Genomic DNA, 12,019 nt, shown 5'->3' on the forward strand with positions numbered 1-12,019 from the left:
ATTTAAAAGTGTGTGCCTCTGAACCTCAAACCAATACTATATACACAAATATGCATATCTTTGTAGATTTACAAACCCTCAGTCACATGCACAGTAATAAAAATATTGAAATTAATGTAACAATATTATGTTTCTTTTGTCTGCAGTAGGAACCCAGTAAAGTTGACTGCCAGCTCTAGGAATACGATATAACATAAAATTACAAAAAGCTTTTCAGTTGTTACATGACATTGACTCTACAAGGATGAAAAAACAGTTTGTCAAAGTTCATAACAAAGGTGATATGTGCACCTCTCATACATCTTGAGGACTCAGAAAATTTATACTCAGTGCAGATAGCTTGTGACACCCCTGGAAACCAAGAGGTCATGACCTGCTGCTTGAGAAACACTAGCTTAGGTGTGGAACATGGTATTGCCATATCTGACAAAATTGAGCTGCTAATGCCATTGTGTGATTGTGTTCACTGTTAAATAAAAACAAAACTCTAAAAGGTGTATTCTACTTTTTTATGTGTGTGTTCTGTGGGGTGATAAGGGGCAATTAGATTTTTAAGAAGTACGGGTACATTATTCTATGATTTTGTGTCTTGGGCAAAAAGAATGAGAGTCAAATCCCAATATTCAGTTTGAAAAGAGTAGCATAAGAGTTGATGGTGTTGACTAGCTGCCTTCCCTTAGTCTTTCATTTTATAATAATGGATGGCTAGTGCAGATAGCCCTCATATATCTTTGCATGAACAAACAAATTCCAACTTATGTAGGTAGTTTGAGATTTCTGGGAATGGTATCATAAAATTAGATTATATGAGCTTTTGGCGAAATACGATTAGCTTATGACATGCTGACAATATATGTTAAATATCAGGGCTGTTGATGATATGGGACTTGTAGTTTTCTGAGTTACTGTAGTAATAAGAAACAAAACTAAGACATTAGAAATATAGTACTTTGGTTTTATTTGTCGTAGATAATGTTTGTGGTCTTATAACTAGTTTAAGACTAACAACAAAAAAATGCTTGACTTTATAAAATTAGTTTTCCAGGCTCAACCTATGCTTTCAAACTGTTAAGTTTGTGTCTTACATTATAATACTACTAACTAAATTATCATTAAAACTTTTACAGGAAGATATGTTTCACGTGCATCAAAAGGAATGTCTGAAAAGTTCCAACAACATTTGAAATCTTTGCCTAATGCTGCGGTAAGTTTTTTATATTTCTTTATAAACACTGATGGTGACTAAGTAAAATATCTTATTCTTTTGAGTTGAAAAATTGAAACAGAAATGTAGTATAGTGTTGTAATATTGACATTTTTCAATATTTTTGGAAATTCAAAACCTGATTCTTAAACTTCATATTATTATACATTAAAATTTTATAACATGTAATTCGATTTTACAAAAATATTTGTATTTCTAGAAGCAGTTATTTTATGATTTGTGTTTCACTAGTCCCTTACATTTTGCATCAGAATCTTATGCTAAATATTGTGTAAATCAGTGATTTCAATGTTTATTTGAAATATATAGCTACAAGTTAATTTTGTATTGTAAGTAAACTCTTCAAATATTTGTATTTTTTTGACAAATACCTTGAAAATGTCTTTTTTTTAGTCATTTGCCAACAGCAAGTATTACAAAGGGGGATTTGAACCCAAAATGAATAAACGAGAAGCTGGACTTATTCTTGGTGTTAGGTATGTGTACACATAGTACAGTAAAATGAATTTTTTGTTTTATATTACATAGTACATTAACTAGTCTAATGAAATGATGTTAACTTTAGATATATCTTACATCTTCTGGAATGTAAAATTAGTAGTTTGTGTCATTGTGCATTTTGTGTAGCATCAATGTTCATTCATGTGTGTATGTGCAATAGAATGGATATATATATAATTGGTTAAATTATATTTCTCTAATATTAATGCATGTATGAAGACATTTGAAATGCCAACGGTATTTGTATCAGTTAGAATTGCTTTGGGAAATAAGTTTATACTACTTTCATTTCAAGTTAGTGTATACTGTTAATACAGAGGTTGAGTATGTTATATTAAAACAATACTGGAGCCTTGCCACATTGTTATAGTTCATATTGTCATGTCTAGTCATGATGACTGTGTCTTTTGACAATAATCTTGCTGTGTAGTTTCCATTGGAAAAGGCTCTGGCATAATGCTTTCATGTCCAAAGCACATCACTCCTTCCTGAAAGCTTCCCATAAACCATCTAGTTTATGAGGGTGGTAGTTTCTCAGTGCCTATTTCAAACCACTCAATTTCACAGAAATTCAAATGTGCTGCATCTGGTGACTTGACATGGCATGAATACCTGCTTCATTCTACAGCTGCTTGAGATATGTAATAATTGGATAGGAAGCCTTATTGTGAAGAATCCATACCATATTGCTATCATTTCGAATATCATTAAGTACAAGGGATATTCCCATCATGGAAGTTATGAATCTTCTAATTGTACATATTTATGACTAGCAGTAATGCTGCCTTACGGGCTGCTGTTCGGTCAGGATCTTGGTGAACTGAATGGCGTACTTCTCTGTTACAAAATTGCTCCTGACTTCATCTAACTGCATCTTGGTGAGCAATTTGATGTGCTTCTGTATTTTGGGTTTGTTCTTGGCTTCTTCTCACTGGATCTTGCTCCATCTGTCAACAAAATTCATCCCACAGTTTAAGTCCAATTTGGATGAAACTTCACACAATTTTTCAACATCATAAGAAGTTCCTAACAAAGTTTCATTAGAATTGGGTCTCATATAAAAGTTTATTTAGTGCATTTATCCACTTTTTTAAGAAATAAGTCAATAACAGTTTTATATCACACCAAAATAAAAAAATGTTATAAAACAGACCCTCGTTATTTTATAATATTTTTTCCTAAATCGTATATTAATTTTGTACATTTATTATCATCAATGAAATTAATTTTTTAAAATAAAACTTCTAAAACTGTGGTAAAGGGAGTTTAATGCAGAATTTCAAGGTGTGTCTTCCTGGTGGAGAATCACTGTGATACTTCAAAAGAAAAGTGACTTTTCTGCTGGAGAATCCAAGCATGTGCTATGAATTGAATTGTTCTGTGACCAAAGGAACCGCAAGTCCTTTGTACGGAATTTTTTCATATAAATTTGCAGGAATTTTGTAGTAACTCAATTTATGTAAATTACACAAGTATTTTTTTCAATTCAGTATGAGTATAAAGTGATTAAAAACAATGAAAACCACAATGCCAAAAATTGCCAAACAGAAAAGAAACTTATCATGAAGAAAGTCTGAAACTTTGAGAAAGAAAATGAAATGTCAGGATGCAAGTTACAGAAAGAAATAAAGAGCATGAAAAAGATAGGCTTCATCACTAAGATATGAACATTAGCCATTTATATGTACATATAAATCTCAGTGTATGGATAAGTTGCTTTGAAAAGGGCTGTTGTATATGCTTTCCAAAAGTGATCAATGTTTAGTGGCATCACACTACAATGTCAAAGTGTAGTTGTGATACATGACAGTAGAGTTAGTAAAGCTTAGATTTTTTCTTGTAAATTGTAAACATATATTTATTATTTAAACAAATTGTAGGAATTAACCACAAGGTTTCAGTTTTTATCTCTGTTACTTGATTTTAAGTTTTAGATTAATGTGCTTTTGTTATAATAAGATCTGACATTGTCTAAGAAGAATTTGTGATAATTGATCTGACAGATCTGGAGTTCAGTTAAATGTAATAATAATTCTTAATAGGGAATATGCCTTTAAAACACAGGTAATACATTCATTATCAGTAATGCGGTGTATATTGTCTAAAACTAGAAAACAAAGATCTAAACATATCACATGGCTAAGAGGGAGTAGAAAATCTTAAAATATTTAGATATTTGGTTTTATTTGTCATACATTTAGATTTGAGCTGAAATAATTGTGCTAATGTCTAACTTCAACTGACTTGAAATGCTCTATTGTACTAGCTTCAATAATAGTAAAGCCTAAACTAACTTAATAATATAACTATTCTTAATTGAGGTACCAAAGTACAGAGATTTGAAAACTGTATTAATAATCTTATGATTTGATGTGTGAATATAAGATATTTTAAGCTGTTTAGCCACACAATGATCAGGTGAAGTCCATTAACCTTTAAAGGAAGAACTACAACATGTATCAAATAAAATTATTATTAAAACAGTTTAGGTTTAATTTAATCTGTTTCTATGTCTAAAAACTACAAGGAAGTTTTAAAAAAATGATTAATCATAGCTTTCTCTTCCAGCCCATCAGCTAGCCAAGCCAAAATCCGTGAAGCACATAGGCGAATAATGTTGTTAAACCATCCTGATAGAGGTATGGTGAATTTAAAGTTTTGTACTATTCTAACACTACTATCATTAGCTCATGTCTCTTAACCCTTTCACAATTGCAGGGGCCATATATTAATTTCATATACATACTGTAACTGTGAGATTTCTTAATGTATCCTCACAAAAAACTGGTAAGATTTTGTTAAAGATTATAAGTATCTTGTTCACAAAGAATGACATAATTTTAATTGTTTCTACTAAATATATGTTATTTAACTATTGTAGTTATTTGCACTCAAACTCTTAATAGTTCAAGTGCAAAGTGATTTTCATTTTAAGTATAAAAATACTTTTCTTCATCTTATAGTTTTTGTATTTCATTTACATAACCTCTAGAATCTTCTAAATGAATATCAAAAGTTTCTTAGGGTAAATGTTTATATTTTATTTTTAATTTTTGCTACCATATCACTAACCATACATATTATCATCAATATACAGTGGAATAAAATGTTTCAAGTTATGAAATAGAAAAAATGTACATACTTTATAATTTGTCATAGAATATTTTAAAAGATCTGCTTTTTCTTATATTCATAATTTCAGGTCCTTTACTTTTTACATATAGTTAATTTTTAATTTTCCTTTCCTGTCCTTTACCTTTTATTACTCATCTCAGGACAAGTCAGTGGTGCATTCTGGGCATAATTACAGTAAAGATGTTCAAGCCTTCAGCAAAATTATTTTCCCCTTGTGCAAGACCTTAAGCCTTGAGAGCTGATGCAAAGTATGATGTATATTTAAAAAATGTTTAAACCTTTCAAGTATGCATTTTAAAACATAACTAAGTTATAAAAGATATAAATACAATTTAACTATCTCTATACCTATAACATATTAAGCTAAGAAATAACCTGGAGATCAATCAGCCAACAATACTACAAACAGTTACATGTACCAGGTAACGACAACTGTGTCCCAATTTCAAAATAACCATTGTTGGCTTATAGTGTAAAATTAGTTCTTTCTGATGACTATAAACATATATATATGTAGCAACTACATTTATGTTATAAAGCTCAAGCAAATATATAAAGGGTGGGTGTTGTGCCCATTAGGGGTTGACATAATTTATTACCTGTTTCTACTCCATTCAGTTAGAAGACTTTGAAACTTACATGTCAATAGGGCAAGTTATTGCACTTAATTGTCTAGACATACATGAGTGACATTACACAAGTCAAGTGTGAAAGTTGATATTTTTCATAACTTGTGGGTCATGTAACAACACAAAACTGAAATTTAAGTTTTTTTAAAAGTTTCTTTTGAAATATAAGAAATAAAACTTAGATAACATAATACTTTGAATTATAACATACATTATAATGTTAATTTCATTCACATATATTGATATTAAAGTTGTTTAATTAAATTTTCAATGTAACTCAGTGACTTGTGTAGAAAAGTGTTTAAAGGAGTAACTGTCATGAAAGGATTAACCAAGATTTAGGTAGAATTTATCTTGAGCTATGTGGTTTATAGATAAAGTTGCTTAAGTACAAAATAATTACAAAAACTTTTATCAAACCTCAGTTAATAAGCTTTTTCTTTGCTGTTTTCAAAAAATGGTGTAAAGGCACCAGCCATAGAACTTCTGTCATTGGTAAATAGTGGAAGAACAGTGATCAATGTTTGCAAAAAAAAAAAAGGACTAACATACTCCAGAAAAACAATAGATTTTATTTAAACCCAATGTTTCAGCTTACGCCTTTCTTGAGGGTTACAGCATCACATACAAGTACAAACTGATAATTGAAAAGAAAACATATAACAATTTAAACCTGAACTAATGGTAGAGGAATCATGTATTACCACATGCACATTGAATGGAGTTCAAATGACTTAAGTGACAGAAAACTGCAATTACTTCTCTTTGCAGGATTGAATCAAGAGAGACTCTTTGAATTTATGGTCACGAAAACTATTATAATTTGCTAAGAGTTTAATGTTAAAAGGTGTTTTGTCAACTGTACCATGCTCCTTAAAAATTGTTCTCTGGTGGCCTCTTTAGAATCCAGATTTCTGTTGACATGGATATGTTTCATATAACTTTCATGGACTGTAAGTTGGTTGAAATAGCATCTAGTACTGGTGGAAGATACCTAAGTTGTTGAAAGTTAAGTCAGTATTTAAAACAGTTGTGACATTGTGGACAGCTGTGGCAACAGTACTTAAATATTCATTAGTCTGGTTTGAACTTGTTGATTCTGCTTTGTTTCTTGTGGTTTCTGAGTTTATACAAGTTTTTCTTGGGGGTAATATGTTGAAGAAAGTGCAAAATGTGACTCTGGAAAGTGTACACTTGAATTTATGACTTGTGTCGTAGAACATACAGAAGTTGTGGACATCTGTTGGAAAGCTAAGTCTGTTGTAAATGTTCACCAGACTGCCCTTGAAACCACCAACATTTGTATTAGATTAATGTCCTTTTATGTTTACACTGAGCAGGGCAGTGGTATCACTACACGCTATTGTCATTAGTAATATGATATTGAAATAGTTAAAAGACAGAGTATTTCTACTCATGATTCGTTATGATAACGAAGCTTTCCTCATAAGTACACAACTAATCCTCATGATTGTTTTCACATCCACAGATTACTTTTACAATGGACACTAAATACATGGAGATAAAGATAAAAATATTAAAATTACTAATGTTTCTGTGATTCGTGAGAGGTATTGGTTTTTGCTTTCTCTCACAAATACCATAAAAATGCATCTTAGACTATTCATATTTTCAAATGTTTCTGGGCAAGGATCTTTAGACCTTATTACCTTACTTAGCAGGATGCTTCATTATAAGATAATCACTGATCTTTGCAGAAAAGAACACTGAATAATTTCTAGTTATGACCCTGATATATAAACTTATTTTCATGTTCTTAACATAGCTGATACATCTTATGTAGTTTTAAACATGTAAACCTTTGAGCTAGTGCTGTTCATTATGACATTCAAGTTTTTTTAAAGCAAAATCAAATTGCTACTTCATACATGCCTGTATAGCTGAAAAAATAAGTAAAAATGAAGAAAGTGTTAATTTAAAATCCATATGATAATATGTTTAGTGTATTACATGTTTCAATATATAATTAAATTAGTTCTGGATATTCCCACTGTTTCTTTCTAGGTGGCTCTCCATACCTTGCATCAAAGATAAATGAAGCAAAAGATCTTCTGGACTCTGGAAAAGGAAAGAAATGATAGATAGGACTATATTTAAATTAACTAGATTTTAATAGTAGTGTACATAGTATTCAGTTTCATCAATATCTGTTAATAATTAGTAATAAAATATTACAAGCTCTTTATCCTGTGGATGTTAATTTTTTGTGTTGAACCTCTATACACTAGAAAATGATGCTACAAGAAGAGTATAGTCTTGTCATGTGACACTGAGAAATAGTATTAAAGTGAGCATACATGTACAATCAGTGTGATTGGAAATACAAGAACATTCCTAAAGAATGAATATAGTTAGTTTTATATTATCTTAGGAAACAGTTTTTAAGTGGATTCAATTATTAGAGCCAGAAATAGTGACCAGTCTTAAAGAAAAGGATACAATGAATGTCACATTCCATACGGGAACAGTCTTAAAGTGAGATTATATTAGTGATGATTAGTAAGTTACTATATATATACATACGAGTATCAATTAGTGTCCTGTAAAATAATTTATTTATCAAAATTACAATTCAGTCGATCAATGTGAGAAAAATAAAGTAGTTGAATGTAATTGATTAATGAGTCTAACAGTTCATTGATTAGCAAGTTCCACTAATTGCCCAGTTCTAATGGATATAAGAAAACAGTCCTAAAGAAAGAATGTAGTCAATTTTGTAAGGAAAAGTCTATAATACAATCAGTGGTATTTACAAAAAAAAATTCTAAATATAGAATTGTTTCATATACTGTTAAAGAAACAGTCTTATAATGATATTAGATATAAAGTCAATTTCATATAAAATAGGAAAGTAGAAGTATCAATTAAAGCTATTGTTAGTAGGAGAAGGAAACAATCCTAAAGGAATAATGTAGTAGTTTCAAAGTACACGTAATCTCATTCAGAATTTGGAAAAGTATCAAAGAAAGAATATACAGTTGATGATCAAAATGTATTTAAAACTAAAGAATGAACTTGGTTGACATCTTTAGAACTAAGGGCTACTTTAAAGAAATGTTATTGTTAAAGAAGAATACCTGTTGTTTTTTTTTAGGGCTTTATTATAAAGACAGCCATAAAGTATGAACACAATCAGTATTATGTGGAGTTATAGGAATAGTTCTAAGACAAGAATAGATACAGTGTTGCATAAACTTAAAAAAAAAAAAGTGTACAAAATCTGAATTGTAAAAATGTTTTTTGAGTTACCTTGTATATTATAAAACCTAGCCAATAAGTATTAACCATCTCTAACTTTACATACAAGAATGGGTTAATGTTAACCACCATACATGGAATATAAATCTTTAAAGTTAAATTAGATACCAACAAAATATTTTTAGATCTGTGGTGATAATTTTTTTTTACATTTGCTTATGTATGGCTGAATTGGAATCTTAGAATTTTTTTTAAATGGATACGTTAGCAAAGAATATTAAAAACTCATTTATACACAATTTACATTATTAGACTCTGTTAATAACTTATGTTGTTATTTAATTGATGTTTTATTTTACAAGATGCTGTTGTTTCCCCTTATTTCTGAAGAGAAAACATAAACTGATTTAGAGGATCATGAAAAGTACATACAGTATATGTTGGCAATGCATTCAGTTGTGGATTTTTATTTTATGAAGAATTTACAAGAATCATAATTCATGATGTTTTAAATGTTTGTAGCATTAGTAAACACAATTATTTTACGGTGCACCACACGTTAATGACAAGTAATTTCTAACAAAGATCTTACTGTCAAGAACGGCATGAGTGTCCAGACTTTTCCAAAGGAATCATTGATTTTTTTTATCTAATTATATGCAAACATTAGCAGGTAGTAATTACAACTGTTTCAACTTATGGCAATTACAACATAGATAACCGGCACTTACATTATTAACAGTTTTAAATTTTGAGCAGTTATTAAAACTTATGAGTAGTATTATTTATATGTGCTCAAATGATTACAGTCTCTGACCTCAGAATGTTTTGCTGATTTCTTTAGTGTTTCGGTATTTTCACAGTATCCTTGATTTTTATAGGAGAGTCAGAATCTTACTTGAGTCAAAACATATGAGCCCAAATCTCAGCACTGTTTCTTTGTTATAGATACTTCAACAACTTAAGGTTTAATAAAACATTCAGGTACATGAAAACATGCACTAGAGATACTTGAATTATACCTATAATTGTTATTGAACTTTGCAATCTAAGAAAAGGAAAATTTGTTTACTAATTCTTGTTTTGTTGTTTTCTTTTAGGTGTGTAGTTAATTGTGTGGTAAAAATTGATAGCTTACCATGAATTGCATATAAGATATAGAGATAAAGTTAAAAAGAAATGTTGTTTTGCATTTTCAGGAAAGGTATGTAATAAATCAAGAAGTCAAGGAACAAAATAAAAAAACCAACAATTTGCTCTTCAGGAATCAAATAGGGAAGTTTATCACAAGATCCTATGCTATGAGCAACACAAGTTAAACAACAAGTTTTCAGAATAAAATGAAAAATCTTTTCAGGGAATAAAAAAACCACATAATCGGTATTAAAAAGGGACTAATTGTAAATATAAGTTGTTAAAAGCACAATTTTTTGTCTGTTGGATTGAAACTTAAAACCTACACAATGAGATGACATTCTTCTTTTAATTAAGTTTAATTGTTCTATACATTTTATGATGGATTGTATCATTGTAGAAAATATGTACATGCATCTAGTATTTTCAAATTGATAGAGCCATAAATGTTCCCATTTTATTTTTGTGTTTTTCTGGTATACTAAATTTAAATATTTCATAACTTGAATAATCTACTTATATTTTTTAGAAACAAACAAAATAAACCCCAGTTGCTCCAGATATTATAAATGTTTTATAAGGATGATTTGAATAACAATGAAAATTTAAGGCATTTTTTCCGAACTAATATATATATACAACAGGTAAATGTTTTTTTGTTTAGATTAATTCATACTACTTGTTAAACATCAAGCACCTTTACTTTACAGTCAATAAAAATGTTTTACCAGGTTCGGTTTAACTCGTTAAAAAATTAACAGATGGAAAAGCATATTCGTCTGTTCAAACATACTATGATTTGATTAGGTGATGAAAAAATAAATTAACAACAATAAAAAGGGTAAAAAATCGCAAAGTATAGCATTTAACTCTAACACTCATAATTTTTTTATAATGAATTTGTTATAGAAATATGTGAATGAATCTTTGGTGATATTCATCATTACCTTTAGGTAAAATATTACCGACATTTATAAATAAAAAATCGTGGAATAAGTCAACATCATAAGTTTTGAAAGCTTTTAGTTTTATTTTATCAATATTTACATCTGTTTCAATCTCATCAATCCACAAATCAGATTAACCCCAGCGAATACATCTATCCATTAATAATTTTGAAAAGCGGGTCATGTTATGCCTGTTTCCTTATTTAAAACTGTTGAGAGTATTGCACCCTTTTTCGTGTAATAAGTACAGCCATGATGCTTGGATAATTATGTGGAAAATTAAAAAGCATCAGCATTTTTTATGTTGCGCCCCACTAGTTTTGCTTTTTAAATGCAGGATAAATTAAAACCTTACTTAAAAACTGTTGACTTTCAAGTTTCATTCTTAACGTTTTCCTTCCTATGTGTCCTATCTAGTAGGTAAATATTTTTTCATAAGGTGAAATACTTCAGTTTCAAGAAGTTAATCATTCTACAGTTCTAAAGACTGTCCGTAAGGGGATTTGCTATAAATATATGTCTGTATAGCCTTATTAAAATGTTATATATTAATAATGATATGAGAATTATTTCTAATATTAGTATTTTAGAATATAAGCCCAGAATTAGATAATTTAGAACCATACTAATATTTAAAATAAACTATTAATGGTTGTTATTTGAATTAAATTTGTGTTCTCTAATTTTACATTATGATTAGTCGTCTTTAAGGTTAGTGTTAGTTGATAATTATATTTTTACCCTAAATAATTGTAATGTTATTGATTCAATTTCACAACATTTGTGTGAACTCTTTTTTTTTTTTTTATGTAGATAAATTAATGCAGAAATGAGAATTTTTTGTGGTGTTTGTTATTATTAAGTTTTACGTAGTATGTGCTGCCCTCTATTCTATTAATTATAAAATAATATTGTAAATTTACTAAAAATCGATATACCTGTTTTATAAACGCTCATTTATCTTCAGAAGCTATTTTTTACAAATTAAAAATTGAATAATGTTTTTCCTAAAATCGATCCCTAGAGAACAAGAGTAGGGTGTGGTAGCGCTCACTGTCTATAAAGCAAGCTGTTCGGTGTAAGCGCGGTTGGGGTTGAAAACGCTCATAATCACAATTGTATTACTTATCTTTGCGATAGGATGGCAACAGGAGCTGAATCTCCCTGTAAGTAAATCTTATCTTGTGGCCAGTCATTTTTGCTAGATTATCGTTATCTTACTATTTACA

At 29.4% G+C, this 12,019-nt stretch overlaps 1 protein-coding gene across 1 annotated transcript in view; it reads left to right on the plus strand.

The window, feature by feature from the left end:
- Positions 1-7,696, plus strand: part of LOC106474075 (mitochondrial import inner membrane translocase subunit TIM14-like) — a 15,344-nt gene extending 7,648 nt beyond the window's left edge. Inside the window, exons 3-6 of the mRNA XM_013934762.2 lie at positions 1,128-1,204; positions 1,619-1,701; positions 4,295-4,365; positions 7,516-7,696. Coding sequence (XP_013790216.1) covers positions 1,128-1,204; positions 1,619-1,701; positions 4,295-4,365; positions 7,516-7,589 — 305 coding nt within the window. The 3' untranslated portion in view covers positions 7,590-7,696. The remainder of the gene's footprint in view (positions 1-1,127; positions 1,205-1,618; positions 1,702-4,294; positions 4,366-7,515) is intronic.
- Positions 7,697-12,019: the final 4,323 nt, after the last annotated feature.

The sequence above is a fragment of the Limulus polyphemus genome, unplaced genomic scaffold (genome assembly GCF_000517525.1).
Source record: "Limulus polyphemus unplaced genomic scaffold, Limulus_polyphemus-2.1.2 Scaffold6797, whole genome shotgun sequence".
Lineage (NCBI taxonomy): Eukaryota > Metazoa > Arthropoda > Merostomata > Xiphosura > Limulidae > Limulus > Limulus polyphemus.